The sequence below is a fragment of the Bos javanicus genome, chromosome 16 (assembly GCF_032452875.1).
Source record: "Bos javanicus breed banteng chromosome 16, ARS-OSU_banteng_1.0, whole genome shotgun sequence".
In the NCBI taxonomy this organism is placed as follows: Eukaryota; Metazoa; Chordata; class Mammalia; order Artiodactyla; family Bovidae; genus Bos; species Bos javanicus.
In genome coordinates this window covers 38992938-39017360 of record NC_083883.1, presented here as the reverse complement: position 1 = coordinate 39017360, position 24423 = coordinate 38992938, and the positions used below count along the sequence as shown (strand labels likewise).

General features: G+C 39.7%; 1 protein-coding gene across 3 annotated transcripts in view; it reads right to left on the bottom strand.

Annotated features, from left to right (window-relative positions):
- Positions 1–1780: 1780 nt before the first annotated feature.
- The window catches only part of PRRX1 (paired related homeobox 1), an 85074-nt gene continuing 62431 nt past the window's right edge, over positions 1781–24423 (bottom strand). The window contains exons 3-5 of one of the 3 annotated variants that reach the window (XM_061382583.1): positions 22145–22326; positions 18336–18407; positions 1781–2409 (exon numbers count right to left, since the gene is read on the bottom strand). In XM_061382583.1, coding sequence (XP_061238567.1) covers positions 18353–18407; positions 22145–22326 — 237 coding nt within the window. In that variant the 3' untranslated portion in view covers positions 1781–2409; positions 18336–18352. Of the gene's footprint in view, positions 2410–9310; positions 12620–18335; positions 18408–22144; positions 22327–24423 lie in introns of those variants that run through there. The other 2 variants (XM_061382581.1, XM_061382580.1) reach the window with 2 other exon arrangements.

Here is a 24423-nt window from a genome sequence, read left to right as displayed (position 1 = left end):
AATCTTTAAGGGGCATTGCTTCTTCCATGTCTAGAAGCTTGATTGAGTGAGTTAAGTTATATGTAGAACTCTTTTTAAGTCCTCTTAAAATGTATTATAACATCTTTGCTCCCCACTTGGCTACAGCAAAGTCTTCTTCTTGTTGTTGTTTAGTCACTAATTTGTGTCTGACTGGACTGTAGCCCATCATGGACAGTAGCCCCCCAGACTTTTCTGTTCATGGAATTTTCTGGGCAAGAATACTGAAGCAGCTTGCCATTTCCTTCTCCAGGGGATCTTCCCGACCCAGGGATCAAACTCAAGTCTCCTGCACTGGCAGGTAGATTCTTTACCAGTGAGCTGCCAGGGATGCCCTAGAGCAAAGTCTAAGATCACACAAACACAGCCACCAACAGTCTTGCATGACCCTCTGCTGAGGTTGTGAGATGTACATCCCCATTCTTTTTTCCCACATTTAACACACTCTGAAATATCATAAGCATACAAAACTACAGAGATCAGTATTTTGAACATAATGGCACCCCACTCCAGTACTCTTGCCTGGAAAATCCCATGGATGGAGGAGCCTGGTGGGCTGCAGTCCATGGGATCACTAAGAGTTGGACACGACTGAGCGACTTCACTTTCACTTTTCACTTTCATGCATTGGAGAAGGAAATGGCAACCCACTCCAGTGTTCTTGCCTGGAGAATCCCAGGGACGGGCGAGCCTGGTGGGCTGCCGTCTATGGGATCGCACAGAGTCAGACACGACTGAAGCAACTTAGCAGCAGCAGCAGCAGTGCTTGCCACCCAGCTTTTGTCAAACTTTAGTATTTGTCTTATTTTCATCTCATATTTTTTAAGGAAATGAAATAGTTCAGATTTATTTGAAGCACCTAGTGTGCTTCTTCAGATTCTGTCCCCTACCTCCTTACTCAGAAATTGCTTTTTTCAGAATTAGTATTTTGAAGTTATTTTTCATTTTTTATTTATATGTATGTGTGTTTCACCACATACACATGTGTTTATAAATAATATATAATTTTATTATCTATTTTTAAACTTTATATAAATAGTGTCATATATCCCTACAATTTATTTTTTTCTTCTCAAAGTGATGTTTCTGAGAGGTCTCCAACTAGAGGTATGTAGCCATTTCTCATTTATTCATTTTTTATTTCTGAATAGTATACCATTGTATGAATATATCACAGTTTGTTTATTCTGTCTTTGACAGACATCTCGTTTGTTTCCAATATTTTATTATTGCAAGCTGTGCTATGATGAACATTTCTATTCATGCCTTCCTGTGCACATATGTGAGTTTCTCTAGCTGTCCAGGATTTCTAGCCTTATTTTACCTCTGAGTAACTGAGTGTCACTAAGCAGATAAATATGTGACTTTAATAAATAGTTTTCAGATGTCTTCAGTTTGTAGATGACCTGGCATTCTTACTTTCAGGAATGCTGCCTTTTTAAAAAGTAGAATAACATGTTGACATATTTTCCAGTAACTCTACAGTGTCAGGCACTAATTTATTGAAAGTGTTATTTAGTGTATTTATTTACTACAACATTCAGTTAATTATGTATTATACAAAGGGCACAAGATGCTACAAAACCATATACTATAATATTCAAACACATTCTTCCATATGCTTATGTGTAACTCATATGTCTGTGAGTTACAAGGATCTTGAAATGCACATGATAGTGAAGGAAGAAGGGAAAAGAAAGGAAAAGGAGGTTTTAGGTTGGGCTGAGTTGCAGTTAACAAATAGACTTTGTCATGACATGGATTGACAGAATAGAACTTTATTTTCTCCACCATATAATACTCCAGACTGTTCCCAGGGTACAAGAGTTGCAACTTTTCTTCCTGAAGTCACATTTCCAGTCCCAGGTTGACTGTTGCTTTACCATCCTTAAAATGTGGCTCCCAAAGTTGATTGGATGCTGTCTTAGCACTCAGCCACAGGGAAGAAAGAGCAAGGGAAAACGCAGTTCGGAATTATGAGCCAGGATCAAAACTGTCAAATACCACTGCTGCTCACATTCCATTGTCTGGGAGGTGTCACAAGACCACACCTACCTGCAAAGGATGCTAGGGAATGAAACCTATCCGTGTGCCCAGAAAGAAGAGTAAACGGACTTGGTTGAAATGCTAGTTGTCTCTTCAACAAGAATGAAGAAAGGAATTGGTACAGTTTTAATTGACGTATTTGCAGCAAGCATTTGTCAACGTCAGCAAGAAGCAAGTCAATATCAATTGAGATGGAAAACAATTGACAGTCAAAAGTGTTCTTTTCTCCTCCTCGATCTGGAGAACCTATGTTATTTTTATCTGCCTACATTTCATTTCATTCTCTCTTTCTTCTGGTAACAACAGGTTCCCAGTACTCAATCCAAGTTTTGGAGAGGATGCCCCCTGGCAAAAGAGATAAAGTTCCATGTTACTCAGAGACCTTCTCCCATCCTCTCCCCAGAAAAGCACAGATGGAGGTAATGGCTGACATGCAGATGGTTTATTTGGAAAATGGTCACAGGGAGCAGGATTGAGGAGCTGAGGGAATAAAAGGATGAAAATGGAAAACCAATGCAAGGGTTCATTATCAAGGTAGCCACCATCACTCGGGACTGATGTCCAAAGTTGGTATGTCTGAAAATCAAAGTGGGGAGCATTTATACATTGGTTTAGTTGATGTGCTATCTACAAGACTCTGGAAATATACTGAGGATTGAGTGTTTCAGTACTGACTAGATGTAGAAGTGAGGACAAGAGGCATTGCACTGGTGCTCAAGTGGTGCCTGAAAAAGGCACACACCACTGGTCTAGACACTTAGTACATCTCCACCCCTAGGGTTCAGTGATTGGATCATGAGTGTGCATAAACCAAACCAGGACATTAAAGTTATCTCCCAGGATATTTATAACAGGAGATGGTTTCTCAGATCTTTCTTCTAAGCTGAAAGGATGCAAGTCTCCTCTGCCAGCAGCCACTTTCCTTACTCCATGGAGAAAACTTGCCTGCAGAGATGAGACACAGACAGAGGGTTCTGGTGATGTCAAGTCTCAGTTCTAGTGACTGAGCTTCTCAGAGCTACCTTGATTCCCTTGACTCCTTCTTTCTTCCTCTGATCTACCTCCAAATCCAGCTAATAAACACCCTATTTAAACCACCTCAACCTAATTTCACTTGGGTTTCTGCCACTTGCAACTAAAGTGCACCTGACAATATAGAAATGAGTATTACAGGCCTTCAAATCTAAAACTAAATGACCTGAGGTATTCTGTGCAACAGGGAGGATTTCAACCCATTGCCAGGTCTGCAAGACTCCAAGGGTCAGACCATAGAAAACTCTGAATTGCAACAGAAATCCCCCCTTGTCAAGTAAAGAAGTTTGAAACACAAGGAGACACAATGGAAAGTACTGGGGCTTAAGAGGAACTAAAGCAATAACTGAAATCTTCCTTCTCGGCCCCTTCTCAAACCTTTCTGCTGTTCTGTCTCCCCACAAGCATAATGTAAACCACAACCCAGGTAAACCACAATAAATTGGTATGCTGACTGATAGGGGACAGATAAAGTGAAAATGAAATTGCTCAGTTGTGTCCGACTCTTTGAGACCCTATGGGCTGTAGCCTGCCAGGCTCCTCCGTCCATGGTATTTTCCTGGCAAATTTACTGGAGTGGATTGCCATTTCCTTCTCCAGGAGATCTTCCCACCCCAGAGACTGAACTCGGGTCTTCCACATTGCAGGCAGACTCTTTACCATCTGAGCCACCACAGGACAGATAAACTCTGTTCAAAACTCTCCTGTCACCCTGTTCCAAGGAAGATTTGAAAGAAGCCTTCAAGCTGAGGTCCTACAGATGCACAGAGGTCTGAGTCCAATTTCTAAGAGAGAAAAAAAATGTGGGGCCAGAATGGGTTCATATTGAAGATTTATGACTCAGAAAGCTTTCTGGCACTGATTTCTAGTTAATGTAATCTCCAGAAATTAAATCAAAAGGCAGCCAAGCCTGGTGGCTCATCCATGGGGATGCTAGAGCCATACTCAGGCTAGAGAACAAATAAAGGCCTGCATATTCACATCCAGACACTAACATTATAAATTAAGCTAACAAACTGTTAAACAAATTACATTCCACCCTCCTCCATTAATGAACCCATTTATAGTGACAGGAAAAGCCAGGTTCTCATTCTGAATTCTCAGGCTGTTTGCTTTGTAGTTCCTTTCCAGAACATGGGAGTGTAGAGAGCCTCTGGCCAGGCCTTAGACTGCAGCCTGTAGCCTACCCACTTCTCTTCTCACCCAGCCCCATCCTGCACCAAAAGTAGACATGCATTGTTGTTCTTTAGTCGCTAAGTTGTGTCCAACTCTTTTGTGACCCCATGGACTGTAACCTGCCAGGCTCTTCTGTCCAAGAAATTTTCCAGGCAAGAATACTGGAGCAGCTTGTCATTTCCTACTCCAGGGAATCTTCCCAAACCAGGGATCGAACCTGCGTCTCTTGCATCTCCTGCATTGGCAGGTGGATTCTTCACCACTGAGCCACCTGGGAATAACTGCAGCATGCATATCCGAGGACCACCTATCTACCCCAACCCCCACAAATAGTCATCCCAGGAAAAGAGGCTAATGGAAACCTTGAAAGTGGATTCCAGATCATTTGGAAAGGGATTTCTAAACCCCAAGTGCATGAAGGATGGTCTCCAATGAGAGATACAGAATCCAGGTGGGCACATTCATCTGGCCCCATAGATTCTTTGTGCAGTCAGAGGAGTGCTGCTGAGACCCAGAGCAAGGTGTATGGATCTTGCTAGGCCTAAGGGTATGGGCCTCATTCCAGTGTTTGGGATCTCAAGAGCTACTCTGGCTCCAGCAGTATTTCTCTGGGTTCAGTAGGCAACCCTAGTGTCCTTTAAGTAAAGCTCTAAGTAATTTGAACTAGTTCGATAGGCTTCTGCCACCTGCCACTGAAAGGATTCTTATTAATACACTTTCAATGTCAAAAATCTCAAGCAAGTGATCTATAGCAGTGGTCCCCAACATTTTTGGCATCAGGGACCAGTTTTGTGGAAGACAGTTTTTTTCACAGACCAGGGCAGGGTGGGGATGGTTCAAGTGCATTATATTCATTGTGTACTTTATTATTATTACATGAAATACTTATACAGCTCACCACAGTGCGGAATCAGATTATCAGGCATTAGATTCTCATAAGGAGCATGCAACCTAGATCCCTCACGTACACAGTTCACAGTAGAGTTCCGCTCCCATGAGAATCTAATGCCATCACTGATCTGACAGGAGACAGAGCTCAGGCAGTAATGCAAGCAATGGGGAGCAGCTGTAAATACAGATGAAGCTTCACTTGCTCGCCTGCCGCTCACCTCCTGCCATGACACCTTGTTCCTAACAGGTCATGGACCTATACCAGTCCAAGGCCTGGGGCTTGGGGGCCTCTGGTATACAACCACTGCTTCCATTTTTATCAAGCACTTATTCTTACCATAACTTGCCACAATGTACCTTCTTCCAGCACTCAAGTACTCTGTACTCCAGAAAATCACTAATCCAAGGGCCTTTTCTCAATCTCCAATTAGCTGGTCTGCTCTACAGCATTTGAGTATATTGAGAATTCCCTTCTTTTTACTTATTTTTAAAAACTTTTTATTTTGTGTTGGGATATAGCCAATTAATAATGTTGTAATAGTTTCAGGTGAACAGTGAAGGGACTCAGCCATACATATGCATGTATCCATTCTCCCTCAAACTCCCCTCCCATCCAGGCTGCTACATAGTATTGAGCAGAGTTTCATATGCTGTATAGTAGGTCCTTGCTGGTTATCCATTTTAAATACAGCAATGTGTACACATCCATCCCAAACTCTCTAACTATTCCTTCCCGCTATTTTCCCCCGTGGTGACCATAAATTTGTTCTCTAAGTCTGTGAGTTTCCTTCTGCTTTGTAAGTAAGTTCATTTGTGTCATTTCTTTTTAGGTTCCACATACAAGGGATGTCATACAATATTTCTCCTTCTCTCTCTGACTTAACTTCACTTAGTATGACAATCTCTAGGTCCATCCATGTTGCTGCAAATGGCGTTATTTCATTCTTTTTAATGGCTAGTATTAGATGTATGTACCACATCTTCTTTATCCATTCCTCTGTCAATGGACACATAGCTTGCTTCCATGTCTTAGCCATTGTGATCAGTGCTGCAATTTGGGTGCATGTGAACATTTGGGTGCATGTATCCCTTCAGATTATGTTTGTCTCTGGATATATGCCCAGGTGTGGGATTACAGAGTTATGGCAGAAAGTGAAGAGGAACTAAAAAGCCTCTTGATGAAAGTGAAAGTGGAGAGTGAAAAAGTTGGCTTAAAGCTCAACATTCAGAAAACGAAGATCATGGCATCCAGTCCCATCACTTCATGGGAAATAGATGGGGAAACAGTGTCAGACTTTATTTTTCTGGGCTCCAAAATCACTGCAGATGGTGACTGCAGCCATGAAATTAAAAGATGCTTACTCCTTGGAAGGAAAGTTATGACCAACTTAGATAGCATATTCAAAAGCAGAGACATTACTTTGCCAACAAAGGTCCGTCTAGTCAAGGCTATGGTTTTTCCTGTGGTCATGTATGGATGTGAGAGCTGGACTGTGAAGAAGGCTGAGCGCCGAAGAATTGATGCTTTTGAACTGTGGTGTTGGAGAAGACTCTTGAGAGTCCCTTGGACTGCAAGGAGATCCAACCAGTCCATTCTGAAGGAGATCAGCCCTGGGATTTCTTTGGAAGGAATGATGCTGAAGCTGAAACTCCAGTACTTTGGCCACCTCATGCGAAGAGTTGACTCATTGGAAAAGACTCTGATGCTGGGAGGGATTGGGGGCAGGAGGAGAAGGGGACAACAGAGGATGAGATGGCTGGATGGCATCACTGACTCGATGGACGTGAGTCTGAGTGAACTCCGGGAGTTGGTGATGGACAGGGAGGCCTGGCATGCTGCGATTCATGGGGTCGCAAAGAGTTGGACACGACTGAGCGACTGAACTGAACTGAAGGTAGCTCTATTTTTAATTTTTAAAGGAACCTCAATCTTGTTCTCCAATTTACATTCCCACCAACAGTGTAGGAGAGTTCCCTTCTCTCTACACTTTCTCCAGCATTTATTGTTTGTGGATTTTTTTTTTTTTATGATGATAGCTGTTTTGACTGGTGTGAGGTGATATCTTCAAAATTTATAAACAGCTCATGGTGCTTAACAGCACCAAAACAAACAACCCAGTCAAAAAATAGGCAGAAGGCATTTCTCCAAAGAAGATATATGGATGGCCAAGAGGCACATGACAAGATGTTCAACATTGTTAATTATTAGAGAAATGTGATTCCCTTCTTTTTAAAAACTTCTCTTTTCTTAAATCTGAGATAACAAAGAAGCTGAGCTCTCCCCTATTTCTTGAAAAGCTCCTTGTAAATTGCCTTCAGTAGCTCTTTTCCTAATTGAAAGTGTTTTTCAAAGTCCTGTCTTTCTCCCTGGGCTAATTACTTCCAAAAGGCACTTACTGAAATAATTATTTGAGTCACAATGATACACTTTATTCTCAAAGAATTATTCATACTTATACCTCAAGGTGTCACTTCCTTAAAGATGAATCCCAAATTTCTGTCTCCACCCTTGACCTCAGTTCTAAGCCCTACTTCTTCACTTACTGAACACTTACATTTCAGGTTTTTCTTTTTTTGGCCATGCCATGCCGCATGTGGCATCTTAGATCCCTGACTAGGGACCAAACTCATGCCCCCCACAGTGAAAGCATCCAGCCTTAACCACTGGACTAGCAGGGAAGTCCTTAGAGTGCAATATATCTTTCTCCTGTTATTGGCCCTCTCCTGTTTTTGTTGACTTTTGTCAGTGATTCATCCGCCCTGCCGTGCCCAGGTTTCAAATCAGGGTTACTTTGACTCCAGTCTCTTTCTCCCATCATAAAGTTCTGCTGATTTTTTCCTTGCAAGATGTTTCCTATGCATCCTTTGTTTTCTGTTCCTCTTCTATCTGTTCTGCTTCCAGTTTCTGTTCTGCTCTAGTTCATCTCCATCCTTTTACCACAACAATCCTGCTAACTTTCAATCAATCTCGATGGCCTGAGGAAAAATCCATACTCCTTTGACACATAATACATTGCAAGATGAAGAATCAACTTCAATCTTCAGTGTTTTCTTCTACTCTGCTTCAAAATAAGCTCTCCATCCCTTCTAGGCCCATCTTGCCATGGTCCTGGAACACAAATTCCTCATTCTTGTATCCCTCCCTTCACCCTTTCTTCTGTACCACTCCTCCCACCTGAAATCCATTGCCTCCCCTTCTCCTGCCCAGATCCCTGCTGATGAAACTCAAGTGCCAGTTCTTCAGTGAAACTCTCTCCCATTTCAGCTCAGTGTTTTCTTGCTTCCTTTTCTGAACTCCCATCTGTTTTATTTCTTGGACACATTTACTGTCTTGAACTATAGGCTTCCCTGATGGCTCAGAGGGTAAAGCGTCTGCCTGCAATGCTGGAGACCTGGGTTCGATCTCTGGGTTGGGAAGATCCCCTAGCGAAGGAAATGGCAACCTACTCTGGCACTTTTGCCTGGAAAATCCTATGGACAGAGAAGCCTGGTAGGCTACAGTCAACGGGGTCACAAAGAGTCGGATGCGACTTCACTTTCTATTGCATAAATTTGTTCATGCTATAGTTGCCATTTAAATCAGATTTACTTTAATTTGTATGAAAAAGAACTATTTTCCTATTTCACTTTTCTACCACCTCCTCCCCTACTTACTACACAATACTGTAACAATAGGTGCTTAAGAATTTTACTTTGTTACTTCTTTTTTCTAAAAGAAAAGGCTGTCATTAGTCTGGGTGAACTCCGGGAGTTGGTGATGGACAGGGAGGCCTGGCGTGCTGCGATTCCTGGGGTCGCAAAGAGTCGGACACGACTGAGCGACTGAGCTGACTGAACTGAATCTGTTTTGTCTAATGATGTACATTATTGTGGATACTAAAGGGGTGGGTGAGAAATAGCAAAACTCTCCTTAAAGGTTCACTCTACACTTACCCATTCTACTAAAAAATGCCCCCACCTTATCTCACTGTTGTCTTTGTCTGTGGGAAACAAACAAAATATGTAGAAAATATTATTATACTCTAAGAAGTTCTCTTGTTCAGAAATTCCTCTTACCTTCACTTTTTTTCTGAATGCAGTCTTAGATCTTAGCAGATCTGTTTTTAAATTTCAAAGGGAAAAGAACCATCAGACTCAGCAGACATAGTCATATCCTTCTTTCTTTTTATTGAAAAGGAATCACTTCTATTCTAGCGCAAACAATGTATATTTTACATCATAAAGCAAGATATAATTTACATATTACATTTCTTATGAGATCTTTATACCCTAAATGTCATTCCCTTTTTTATCCAGTCACCTCTTCCAGCTTGATTTAACCTGCCGAGTACTCTACAAATCAGTGTCTTGTTTGGGGAGGGACTGGGAACACAGACGGTTGGCATGTATTCATCTGTTATCTGGGTATAGATGATGAAGAACAGGGATATGCCTTTGAACTTCATGGACCTGAGGCCCTCTCACACCTGGTTTAGGAGCCAGCATGCTGTTCTTTCAAATCACATATGAAACTTCTATTTTTTTAAAATCAATAATGAATGAACAAAATTGAGTGCTGGTACCCTGTGTACATTTCTCCATCAGATCCTTATATAGTCGATGTTTGTGATATTGATTGACTAGCAATAAAAGCTCCTATGGCTGACAGCATTGATTATTCTATGATATTCCTGGACAGCAAGCACTTGCCCAGGCACTGCCTAATTTCATCCAGCACTGGGGTTATGGGGGTTCAGGCTTTTCTCTTCACCACTCAAAATGAATGTCAGGACAAAAGTTTCAAATGACCTTGTTTTACATGATCCTCTACCTCTTTACTCCCTCTTCTAAGACTCCCCCCATTTTTAGCAAAGTCTTTTCACCTGTGATGTCTCTTCCCTGCACTATACACCCCAAACCTTCTCTTAGTTGTTCTCCCCAAAGGTTCACTAGTTTCTTGGACTGCACTCTTTTCACAAAGAATGTTTTGATCTACTAGGATAAAAACTTGATAATCCACGGCAGCTAGTGGGACAAGAGAATTAGTTGAAGAATACTTTAGGAAGCAGTAATGTGTGTTGTTCGGCCAGCCTACATAAACCATTCAGTAAGAAATGACTTAATAGTATGTTAAAAGAAGAGGAAATCAGTTGATGAAAGCAAAATGCATATAAGATGGGCTTCCTTCTTATTAAAAGAAGTTTAGAATCAACATTGGTAATACATTTCCAGATCGATGACTGTTTGACTGAAAATACCACCATTAGTTCAATCTGATATGCCAGGGAAAATCACGAATGTGTACTGAAAGTGCACCTTAAATCCCAAATCCTTGCCTGTTACTCACAGTTGGCATATTTGGCCAAAATCAATCTAAAGCTTTTCAACTAATTTAAAAAATTATTATAAATCCAAGTTGGTCAAGATGAAAATATAAGTCAAAGAGATGTCTGTTCTGTGTGTCTCAAGTTATTTTTTGGTCAAATGATGTGATTTTTTGAGAGGTCTGCAAATATAAGCCTATTTCTCATTTCCAAATGCAAGGTTATAAGTATTTACAGCAAGGTAGCTTCTCCTTGCTAGAAAACAAGGCTTCTGGGTACCATAGCCCTCTATTAACATCATTTACTTTCATAGTCCCTTCCCTCCCATGGCTACAAAGTGCTGGACATACAGAGAATACAGGAAAGAATAAAGGAGCAAATGATTAGAGCCTCACAACACCCCTGTGAGGTAGGTAAGTATTGTTAAACCCATTTTACAAAAAAAAAGGTAAACCAAGGCACGGCATGAGAATGTGGTTTGGTCATGTCTACCTGACAAGTTACAAAAGCGTGGGTGGAAACAAAGAGAAAGAAACAAAAGATCAGTCCTAGATACTAAACTTTATGTCAATAGATTAGAAGACACAAATAGCCAACAATTGCCTTTCAGATTCTTAGAATTTAGATAAACCTTTAAGTATTTCACTGAATCATGTATCTTTCCTATTCCTGTTGAGTGGGAAAAGGACAGATAACTAAATGGCTTTTCCTCTGCTAAGTCTAATTCTCATGCTAGTTTAGTATGTATCAGCCTTTCACCAGAGTTCAGGTGCCAAACTCAAGGACATTTTCATAGCCTCGATTGTTTCTAATGTATTTAAAATGCTAATGTGAAAATTATAACTGTTCTCAAACAGCTGCTTTATCAGTTGCTCTGTGGCCATAGTGAGAATTTTGTGTAGAGAAAGAAAGGAAACAAGATCCCTAATAAAAAGTCTTACCACGGTAGAAATAAGGACACTGATGATGGTGTGAAATTTGCTCTTGGTAGTGTTTGAGAAACTGCAAACTCAAGCTTGCAAGAATATTTTATATATATATATATAATATATAAATATATACAGTATATATATAAGTGTGCATCTGACTACCCTTAAGGCACCAAAGAGATGTAGGCCATGCCTTTCACAACTTAGTGTTTGTCTTCCTAGAGAAATGTCTCTTCCTCTCTCAAGTGAAAAATATGTCTTCTATCAAATAAGCCTATGTTAGCAAATTACTCAAGAAACAACAAATATCTTTAACTTAAGATGGCTGTTTGCTTGGATAGGGGTGAGGGGTAGTAGTGAGGTGATATTATCCTCTATTGCTTAGAGCTTAAATCTAGAGCTTAGAGCTTAGAATTAGCCAGATGTAGCCAATCACGTTGGATTAGACAGGCCAGTGACCAGATGTTGTATACAACTGCTTTGTTTCCCACCCCCCCACCCCATAGTAGCTGATGGAACCTTACCATGACCAACAGAGATGGAGACAATGAGCAAAGGAATTATGTCTGGCACAAATTCTTCAGAAAGACTTTGGCTTTTCAGAAGTTCCTAGAGCTTCTGTTCAGAGAACTGGGAAGAAGGGTGGGGTAAGGCACTGAGGTTCACTGAGGAGACTATAGGCAAGTATTCTGAATATATATATACATATATGGTTTCTTTGGCTGCTGTCGATTCTTTTAAAACCCATACAATCATGGGGGTGGGTGGGCTGAACTTAACTGAAGAAGCTCAGAGTATATTAAGCAAAGCATATGAATAGAAGGAAAAACAAAATTAACACACACAGAAGCAAGTGGTGGTGGTATCCCAGAGGGAGGAGGAACATTTGTTAACTACTTTTCATTTTGCTCCTCTCCTGCTTTTCTCTGCCATGGTCCCAATAGTTTAGTTCTGGTTTTTTTGTTTGTTTGTTTGTTTGTTTGTTTTTATTTATTTTTTTTCCAGCAGATGTAGAAATGACAGAGCAGGATAGGTGTCTTATGGTTTTTGACTTCTTCTTAGGCCTGTTTAATTATTTTTTTTCCTCAGTTGACTGTTGGCACCTGGTTCCTCTGTAAACTATATTCCTTGGCCTTCAGTCTCAGGTTGGCAATGCTGTTGGCCATGTTGATGCCCTGTGCAGGGTTATTGTTGGCACATGTGGCAGAATAAGTAGCCATGGCGCTGTAGGGACAAAGGAGAGAGCAGGGAGAATAAGAGGCATTAGTTTCATGAAGTCGCAAGTCTGTGCCCCAGCTGGGTGCAACTCTCAGGATGGGGGCAGGCAGGTTGGACTACATGACCTCTGAGGTCCCTCACAGCCCCAGGTTTTCATTAGTCTAAGGCCCTTAGTGTGTTGAAGGTCCTTAGTGGCAAGTGCTTTGAAGGGCAGGGGAAAGCAGTGGAGAGTGGAACAAGGTGAGGGGGGAAGTATTTTCTGTGTTGGATACAGTGAGTAATGATTTATTTCTGGGGTGAGAGACGAAAGCTGCTTATGGTGGATAGCAGGTGTTTCATCAGCTGACCAATTAAAACAGTATTTAATCTTGTCCTGCCTCTATCAATAGTTTCTGGGAGTGAGAAGGAAGAGAAGGAGGCATTTGGAAAAAGAAACTAAAGGACATTTTGCCTTCCTCACTCTAGGTAGCTGACTTGAATTCTAACACATTTTAACGCATTTTAGATAATCACTGAATACCATATTAAATAGTTTCCTTGAAGAACCAGTTAAACAACCTAAGATGACTTCTCTGGCTTTCTTGATCCACTGGTTGATGGTACCAAGTATTGCAGAATCAAGAAGTTTCCATCCCTATTGGCCTTCATTTTATAACTTTTACTCAAAAGTACTTGAGCAGCTTACACTGCATGCCGTGTCCATTATTTTGGAAATGTTTAGATATCCTATATAAACTAGCAAATGATCCAGTTTCAGTATTCCTAACCTCAGAGGTAATTGTTTCTGACTGTTCTTATTGTGGAGAAAAGCCCAAAGTCAGAGACTGTAATTAAGACCTAGGAATACCACTGGACAGAAATTTGTAATTAGTGGCTTTCTGTTAATTGCATCTAAGAATTTCTTTAAAAGGAAAAGTAAAGATTTCTTAGACTAGGATGCAAGGTATCTATTACTTGATACTAAATAGATATAAAGGAACAACTCATTTTAATTAAATGAACATATTTCTAGTTGTTTCTAAGATTAGCAAAATACCTTTCAACTGAGGGCTGGAATGAGATAGACTTATAAATGGAATGACATGTGCTCTGCTGGTGCCTGCATTCCTGTACAATTTTGTCAGCCACACAGGAGTTTGTGGTTCTGGGGATCAAGTGTTGGACCAGAAAGAGAAAAAAACTAAAGCTACTCTACAAATAGGAAGATTACATATCATTAATACTTATTTGGGATACCATGCAGTCAAGACTTCAAGTCAAGAATTATAGTCAAGACTCACAATAGCTTGTTCCAGCTCAATTACTAGCAATTAACCCAGGAAAACTGGGTTAAAAATTATAATATGTCTTACTAGAAATATACATCCTTAATTTAAGACCCTTATAACACTGGTATGTGTGAGTGTTTATATGGGTGTCCTATCGCAGGAGGAAGACTCGGAAGCGTTCCAAAATAATGCTACACTCTTTCATTTTTGAAAATGAAAACTCTTACTCCTTTCTGGGTACCTGATCTTAACTGTCTAGACAAAGTTAGGTTCATCTATAGCACCCTGTACTTTTCCTTTCAGCACTTAATTTTAATTCCTCAACTATAAGCTTCATAGATGAGACACCACATCTGCCTTGTTCACCACTGTGCCTCCAGGTAGAGCTCACACCATATCTAGGACATATTTGGCATTCAAGAAAGTATTTAGTGAATAGATAAGTAACTGAGAAATATCTAGGTACTGTATGATTAAACTGATTACTGCTCAGTATCAGTGATCTCTGTCACCCTGCTGTGAGTAATGATTTCTAAAAGTATTTTACCAACAGACTTTGATTTTAAGGAACCAGTCCTTCCCATTAATTTTGGCATCTTACTAGAATGAGAAAAATCAGAAGGGACATAACAAAAGCAGGGGCTGATGACTGCATATTCTTAATCCACCACAAATAGCTTTTAACAGTAACCCAAAAATGAATAAATATTGGTGCAGGTTAGATTTACAGAATAGACTATTACTCCAACCACTATCTACCAAAAGACAACAGCTGAAAAACAGTCTCAATTCAGTAGGTTTTAATTAGGAGTGAAAAAAAAAATAATCAGAACAACCTGTTAAAATGGGACAAGTTTTTTTTCTTTTGTTACAATATACCAAGAAGTTTCACTTATTTTCAAAATCCATTTACATATTGTCATTCAAATTCTACATGAATTACATGCTTCCATTCAAGACCCTATCAGAAAGAAATGCAAATCCATAAATCACATACTTGAGAAATTTCTAGGATATACTGAAATCTAAGATTTCAAAGAAAAAAATCTACGTATCTAAGAAAAGAGACAACTGGATTTAGGAAATGAACCTAAATTGTATATTATGAAATCAACCAAATCAGCCTTTCTTAGCCAGATTTCTGTGAGAGAATTAAGTCCTAAAGATGATATATGGTACCAGTTTAAATGTATAGGAGATAAGTTGGGATCTTGAGTTATCTGTTTTTTTTTTCTTAAATACTGAGAATAAAATTGAATGGCTTCTGAAAACAGGAAGGTAAAATTTCATGAGAGAGCAAAAAGAGAAAAAGTTCTCTGATGGCAAACTGGAAATATGGCAAACATGGAATACTGTGCTTTTAAGTATTTGACTCAGTTTCTTGAGACATTCTTTGAGATTCTGGACAAGGAAAGTTTCATTTAATAGAGATTCTCTCTTTCTTTTGATAATCAAGGGTGTAGTCCATTTTCCTTAGTTGACAAAGGGAATTAGAACTGTGGGGGATTAGTTTGCTGAAAATGCTGTTACTGTTTTCTAGAAATGTGTATTTTACTTGTGATTTCAATTTTGTCTATTATACAACCATGTTGCTGTACACTTCATAATTTACTAGTGTCATCTGGTTTTCTAGTCTGAAGACTTAGTATGGTAACACATTTCTTGGAAATATTGAGACTCTGTCTCTAATGCAGGCCAAATGTTAATATTCCAAATGAGATGAATGCTGATCCACTTCCCATCTCAAACCCAAATTAGTGAAATTAGAGTTGTATTTTACCTGGGAGACTAGATTTTCACTGAGACACCTTTCCTTAAACAACAGGCTGTGTTTGCAGAGTTGAGAACAGCACTCTTGTCTAATTGTACTGTGGTTCTTTTATAAAGACACCACTGTGTTTTGAGACCATGGTAATGCCTTATAGGTATTTCTCAAGTTAGAAAGTTATCAGAATAAAAAAGAAAGAAGTTGCTATTAACGAATGAGTTTTGCAATATCCTAGATGCTTGATAAGTGATAAGATTTTCACTTGATAAATGTTTAGAAAAGTTATAAACTTTCAAAAATTGGTCTAACATTTCAGCATTGCATAGCCATAAGAAGTAAGATGAAGAAACAGAGACTGTCTTAATTCACAGCCTCTAAATAAATGCTTGGAATACACAACTCTATAGGCAGAGACCTCAGCAATATTTTGTGCATATACTAAAGAAAATGAGTCTGTTTTCCCTCCAGTAGTTTGACATGAGTCTAGTCTCTCAACCTAAATTAAAAGTGCCATTTAGGCAAGTAGGGACCAGTCCCTTGACATACCAGTGCCAATCAAGACATGTTACTGTCAGAAAAGACAAAATTAATCTAAAAGCAGCTTAGTCATGCTTTTAAAAAGCCTTAGAAATATGATGGAGAGGACCCACTTCCAAAAGTAACAACAGATGCAAGAAAGCCTTGAGTGGCTGCCAATCTGAAAGATTGTTCATGACCACCTGTTTTCCATGTCATCAAAACTTCTGAAGCTCTGTGTTAGGAAAATAAAGAGAACTCTGAAATGTTTTCTCACAAGACAGAAACCAATGAGGTTAATAAGCTGTTTTCAACCAAATTTTGGGGGCCATTCAGATCATGGCCTTCCTAAACAGGATTAAGTTTCCTGGGCTAAAAAGATGAGGTTAAAACTAATTAATTTATTAAGCACATGATAACACAAAAAGCTTGCTTACTGACACCTAGAGATCTTGCCCATTGATCTTACCTTCTGCCTATTCCCCTAACAGGATGGAGACATGAGATAAGTACTAAGACTGGGCTTATAGCATTTGGCCAAAGTAGCATTTCTATTTGGTTTTTAAGAATGTAAAGTTCTTTGTGTCCGTGACCAAGAAATCACACTGATGAATAAAAGGCATTGAGGAACCAGAGATGAAAAAGAAATACTTGTATCCCATCTGTTGATTCAGCGAATCTGCTCTGGAACTTGCACAGAGCTGACACATTTAAGTAAGCTTGAAATTTTTCCATCTCCTTATTTGGAGATTCCTAACAGATGGAGCTCAGCCATAGACAGCAGAATGCTAACCACCAGCAGGGTTAGAGTTCTGTTTTCACTTGGGGACAAATAATTTTTGATAATTTCAACCTACCTTGAGAGGTTGTCCTGAGGAATAATATGTTAAAATGCCTGTCTAACACCAAAGGAAGTATGGAAAATACTATGGTATGGAAGCCAGGAAACTTACGAACATCTCCCCTTCTGCTTTCCAGTCACCCAGAATGTAGATCCCACCAATCACAAAACAATTAAGGAGAGCTGAGGGTGGGGGTGGATAATACCTGACTCAGTTTTCAACTCTTTGTTTTCTATTTGATCCTTCTGGACAAATGATAACAAACTATGGAAAAATTCACCCCAAAGACAGATCTGTCAGCCCAAGAAGTCTGTGTGTCTTTCTGGGATCCTAGGGGTTCTCAGATTTTTCCAAAGGCTATAGAGCTTGAGGTTTTTGTGAGTCTGTTTGTGATGTGTAAAGGTTGGAGATCATCTCTTGGGTTTGTTCTGTTGTCAGTGCAAGAACAACAGAGGTTTACGTGCTTCCATCTCATAAAATTCAATATGAGTTTTCCTAGGGGAATTTAAACTTTTAAAGAGAGACCCGATAAATCCTTTGGGAAGTGATTTTTTGTAATTTAAGTAATCATTTCCAACTTCTGTTTTTAAAACTTAGAAGTTGATCTCTTTAAATGTGCATTTAGCTTTTAAAGTAGACACATTTGGACCATATTTCATTACTAAGACTTCAGTTTGCACTGCATGTTCAGTGATCCATCTGCCATTGTAAACATTTTTCCTCTAAAAATGTTTTATATATGAAGTCTTGCATCTTTCTGCTGTCTCAGTGATTTTTGTTTTTCTTTTTGAAATGCACATTGCTTAACCATAGGTTCCAAACGCCCCTGTGTGATATATAATAGGGAAATTCTTACTAGCTCAATCTTAGATACAAGGCACATAAGAGATCCATGACTCAACTGGCCTGAAGAGCAACAAGAGCCAGGACAAGAACATAGTTCTTCTGACCTCTGTCCTATATCCTCTAAAGCCTCACTATTCAAAGCATGTACCAAGTGTCCACAGCCTGGGCATCACATGGGAGCATGTTAGATGTGCAATTCCCAGGTCTTGCCCTAGACTCACTGAATCTGAGTCTGCGCTGTAACATGATCCCAGGTGATTCATATGCCCAGTAATCCTTGAAGAGCCCTTCTCTAGGCTATCAGGCTACCCTGAACTCTATGGACATATTTTTCTTGCAGTTCTGGTTTCCAATAGTATTTCCCCCTGGAAGACCTCACCGCTTTCATGTCTAGGACTGTAAGCCCCGCTTTCTTGAACATACTTAATTCCCACTTACACCCTACCCCCAGCAGCCACCCTCTTCCCCCTCTGACAAGTTACCTTTTCAGTGTCTTCCGTTAGAATCCGTTATGAAGCCCCTCGTGTAAACAACATCTTGGGAGGGAGGAGGATCTATTTTTGAAAGTGTGAAAGGGAGAAATGAGCCAAATGCGTTCAGCAGATGTCAGGCAGCACTGTGACCACGATCAAATGAGGGGAGGAGGAGGAGAAGGTTGGGGGAGGGAAATCGTGGATAAGGATCACTGGCCTCTCTTTCACTTGTCACTAGTTTCCTTTGAAGCCCAGCCCTCCCTCTGGAAATGGCACTCCAGACCAGTACTGCAGAGCCAGACCATTCTTTATCTATCTTTCACAGGAAAGGATGTCCCTGAGGAAAGGTTTCTTGACTACTTCATTCAAAACAACAGTCAAAAGTCCAGGACTTGGTAAATCACTGCTGCCCAAGAGGCAAAACTGTACAAGTCAAGGAGTCTTAATAACTCTGGTGCTTGTGTGTGCTTTCAGTTGCCTAAGGAAACAGTTCTGAGCAAACCAGTGAGTATGCGCGCTGAAGACAAGCTTTTTTCAACTGGCTTTGGGTAGATAAAGAAGACACCTGCCAGGACAGTAGTGTCCAGTTAGGGACTACTTTGCTACTCTGGGCGACTCAGTTGCCTGCCTGACATCATCACCTCTAATATCCTCGAGGTAATGAAGGAGGTCAGGACATGCTATAAATAGAGTGAACCATATGTCTCAGTTTGCCAGGGAAAATCCCAGTTTAAGCCTGTTGTCCTTGTGTCATTATTAATAGAACCCCCTTTTACTCTCACAAGTGTCCCAGTTTGGATGATTAATTATACAACCACCACTCTGGATATAAAAGACACCCAGAAAAAAAAATGTTGGCTGTTTCCCAGGTTATAATTCTGACCATACGCAAGCTATCTGCTTTGAGACTTGGTTTCCTCCTCTCTTCTTCCAGGGGAGAGCTGTGGAAGTCAGCAAACTGTCCTCTCTGGCAAAATTGTCTCCTCAAAGTCCCTGGGTTGCATGTCTCACTCATGCCAGGGAATGCCCACACACTCCAGAACATGGACCTCAGTGGCAGGCATGCTTCCCACATCTGAGACAAATCCTGAATCAAACAGGCATGATTACGTAGTTTTCCAGTCTTATTCTTTTTACTATTTTCAATAGAGTAAGATTTAATGTGAATGAAAGTAGGGTTATATGGCCTAATACATTAGACAGAAACAGGATTCATGAGCCCTGGCTCTAACTCTGCGTGCCAAAGGCTTAAATTTGGGCAAGTGTTCAGTCTCTTCTTTGGAACCAGATCAAGGACAAAGCTGCCACACAGGAGCATCCAAGGATTAACCAAGAGAAATGCTTTTTAATGAATGTCACATGTGAGATAACTAATTTGACATAATAGTACCAACAGAAATAGCGAGTTAATTTTCCATAACACAAAAGATTTATCATTTCCTTTGCTTTTCATCACTTGGTTTTCTTTTATATTTCCTTAAAAACACTTATATTTCCTACCAAGCTTCAAAATGTGAGATCATAATGAGTATTTTGGCTCTAAACACAGCAGAAATATCTTTAAGGAACAAAATAATTTTTTGCCACTTTTTGAAATTAATCAAAATATAAACACTTCAGTCAACACTGGGTCAAAAACATAATTGTTGATTAAATTACTGTTTAAACCATCATTTTTCTACTTAAATCTGGAGATTAATTTATTCTTCATACAGAATATGAACAGTCAGATTCTGTGAAATTTTTAATTATTTTTTAACAAACTCTGTGTCTAAGAGAGAAAAGATATAAAAGTATACCATGAATTGAATAAGAAGTAACTAGGTTATATGATTTTAAGTGAAAGGAGCAGAATACAAAATAGTATTTACACTATGTCTATACTATATAAAATACTGAACTCTAATTGCAAAAATAAACACTAGTTATCTCAAGATGGTGGAATTATGAGTGTTTTTTTAAAAGTGTATCTAGTATTTCTACACAATCTTTCAAATTAAAATATAACACTTTCCCAAAAGGCATACATAAATTGCATGCTAATAATTTCAGTTAGATGCCCATATACAAAGTATGTATAATGCAGGCATGGGATTTGAACTTCTGCTGAGGTCCAAGTAATCTAGTCCAATATTAAGGTTTTCATCCCCACTATGCAGTATACTGCCCTCCATCTCTCACTGGTAAGGACCACATGACAGCCATCTGGGTTATTACAGCTGGTAAAAAAAGTTCCTTACTAGGATCCAGGAATAAATAAAAAGGAGCTAAACTTCCTGGTTGTGACCAAATTCAAACCAGAGACTTCAAGCTCTGATCCACATCCATTTCCCAAACCATTTAATGAGTCTATGAGTTATCAATATTTATAAAAAAAAAAAACCACCAAAGCAATCTTTCACTTATTTAAGAAATTAAAGAATATGTGATTTTGTAATGGCCTGCAAAATATATTTTTCAGTAAATCCTTTGGGAGAGGAGTCTAAATTTTAAAAAGGACACACAAATAGGACTAATCTTTTGAAATTAGCAAAGCATATTATGTCTAAGAGCAATAGTAATTTCCAATTTCCTAAGCATAGACCAAAGCAATTCAGGCTAATTTCATAATGGGGAATTGAAAAGAAATTTCCAAATGCATTTATGGCATTTCTTTCAAGGAATTGATTTCAAACAGAAAGAATATTTAGGTAAGGTTTTTGCTTTAATTAGATCAAATTTGAAACTATCAGCATTTCACTAATGTTGCATTTCACATCAGGAACTCAGCATCAACTGGGAGATAATCTCTTATACTTAGTTTAAAACCTCTCTTTAAACTCTTAATTAACCTTAACAATAAAAAGGTAAACAGGAGCATAGTAAGTGGTTTGTAAATACTTCTTCCTCTGCTGCAATTGGCCAGAGAACACAGAGCCTTGACCTGGTTTCTAAGAGTACTCAGGCTTAGGTTCAAATAGACACTTTAGACTGATGACAATGCATTAGGCACGTGTGTTTCAGCTTCCCTCTGGCATTTGTCTGTTTTTTTCTGAACAGCATAATCAATGAAAGTTAAAAGCTTTCCAAGCAATTGAAATAATATTATGTTATTTGCTTCCTTCATATTTTTCACCTTTTAAATATAAAAATTTAGTGAAAATTATACACTGCTTTCATATATATATTTCTTAAACCCACACAAACTAACCCCAAAAGAACTTCAAATAAGTTGACAAGAACTAGCAATAGAATAGGAAAGCATCTTGGATCATAAGACATTCCCACCTATTAATAAAGAACTATGGCCATTAGAGTGATCTGAATGATCTTGGGTTTTTTCCCTTCTCTCTCTGTCTCTCTCCTTCTTTTTCCCCTTCCTTACTTCTTTTCATTCCACATCAGTTTTATTGTGAAGTTTGCCTTTGGTCCTACACTTAGAGCCTTATGTGTTAAATTCCTACTTGAGCATAATCCAACCGATCTATCCAGTTTGGAAATGGAATAAAGTTTTGTTCCAGAATGATTGCAAGAGGGACTCTGGGCATAGCTTAATGATTTTTTCTTTTAGATTCTTCCCCATCTTTGAAACCTTTGCAAGAGTTCCTGAGTCCAAGAGGAGACTGCTGTTGGCCTGCCCCTCTCTCTTCTGCCCCAGACCCTGCTCCTGGGGCAACTAGTGATCTCCTGTGAAAATCTGGGGATGTCAGCAAGTTGAATGTCTCTGAAGAGGTTAACCCAGTAAGAAATGTCAGCCAGCTGCACAAGCAGCTTTGAATGTGACCAACCGCTGAGAAATGTGTGGAGGTGGAGCAAGGGAGAGTGGGCCAGTCATTCACCTGTACGGAGAGGCCGTCCCCCAGGAGAGATAATCAGTGGGTCTTGGAGCAGGACGAGGTACGATGGGCTGCTCCACAGCAGTCACGTCTCCTGAGTAGGATTTGAGGAGGGAAGCATTTTTATTGGCCAGCATGGCTCTCTCATTCCTGCGGAATTTGGCTCTTCGGTTCTGAAACCACACCTGGAAGATTGTCAGAAGGAGAGAAGGGCATGAGGAGGGAGAGGAAAAACAAAGGAGAGGTTCCATGAATAAACTCCTGGTTGATTTTTACCATATAATACCTTCCCAAGGAAGATATAAACTAAGCATGGGATTCTTTCGAGAACATGCCATAATCCTTCCCCAGTGGGCCATGTACCAGGGCTATTAAGAACAAAGACTAAAAGGTGCTTCCAATGATCAAGCCACCAGATATGGGAACCCATTTGAACCCATGACGAGCCCATTTGACAGCAAATTGTGGATTATAATTTCTTTTGGAATTATAATAAAAAAGAAAAATCTCATCCAGACTTCTGCCACAGGTATAATGATGTTTTTAAAGTTTCTTCAAAGTTCTTCAAAGGGCAGAAACATCATCTGCTTTTATGACACTTGTTGGATATTTAAAGAAAATCTCCCATCTTCCCAGAAGTAGACGCTGCGTTAAGGATTTCAGAAGCAAATTGTTTATCTGGGAGGTGCAAGGAATAACCACAGAAGAGGGAGGAAGTAACAGAAGAAAAGCAGCCTCTAACTGCTGTGCTACTGAACCAGCTCTGTCTGTGGGAGCTTAGTCCTTGAGGGACCCTAAGGGTAACACAGGGCACACACCTCCCACTGGAGGGGTGAAAGAGTTGTGGATTCATACATTGGCTCCTGTCAGTCACTGGCTATTAATGTTCCAACACTTCTGGCATGTCTCCTGAAGTTCTAGAAAGAAACTTGTAAAACAGAAATTCAGATACTGAAAGTTGGAAGCTGGTTGGAGTATATTTAATTGCAGGCTTCCAAGGAAATGGGCAGCACTGATACCATTGAGGACAGCTAATAAAAACTCTACCATTTATTAAGTGCTACTGCTGCTAAGTTGCTTCAGTCGTGTCTGACTCTGTGCGACCCCATAGATGGCAGCCCACCAGGCTCCCCCGTCCCTGGGATTCTCCAGGCAAGAACATTGGAGTGGGTTGCCATTTCCTTCTCCAATGCATGAAAGTGAAAAGTGAAAGTGAAGTTGCTCAGTCGTGCCCGACTCTTAGCGACCCCATGGACTGCAGCCCACCAGGCTCCTCCATCCATGGGATTTTCCAGGCAAGAGTACTGGAGTGGGGTGCCATTGCCTTCTCCGAAGTGCTACTAGGGCTAAGAATTTATACAAACATGTTACCTACATTTTTCATAGTTATGACAATTCCACAATTAGGTGTTATTATTTCTATTTCAGAGTTGAGAAAACCATCTCAATGAGATGGACTCTGTTGAAGTTCACAGAAGTAAAAAATGGCTGAGTTTTTGAGCTCAAGGACATCTGACTCATGATCTTACAACTCTTTTGTACTGCTGTGGAATTTTATTTCTTCATTTACTCATTCACAAAGTCTTTGTGGAGACTGCATTCTAGTTCCTGGCCTAAATACTGCGATGGAGAGACGAGACTTACTCTCTGCTCATAAGCAGCTCACAGTCTACTAAAAGAAGATAGACATGTAAATTTGAAAGACAGCAATGCAAGAATTTTAGGTACAGTTCTGGAAAGGCATGACAAGGTGTGGGAGAAAGAAATCCTACAGTGCAGAGTAGGACAATTTTACAGCGCTAGCTGGCAACATTCACATAGAGTACCACGTGATTGGTGCCCCATGGAAGGCCAGGGTGCAAATCAGTAGAGGAAGAATCTTTTCTGGCTTCAGCTCTTTTGTTTCTAAGGTGTCCTTCACATTCCTATTAGAGTTATCATTTTAAATGCAGATATAATTATATTAGTGCTTCTCTTTAGCTTTCTATCATCCACTGACTCTGTCACCCACAGAATAAAATCAAAATGTTTTATCAAACATATCAAAGATAATATCTTATCTTTATTCTAGAACAAAGACTGTTCAAGAATTAGCTCATTGTCCATTGATTCAGCCACATTCTGTATCACTTGGCCCTCATGCACTGGTGCTTCATCATTTCAGATCTTACTCTGGGGTTAAGACTCCCAAATGCATTTGGCTATTTTCCCACCTATATGTATTCACACCCAATGTTCTCTCTGTCTGCAGTATTCTCCCCTTTTATCCAGGTGCCAAAGAC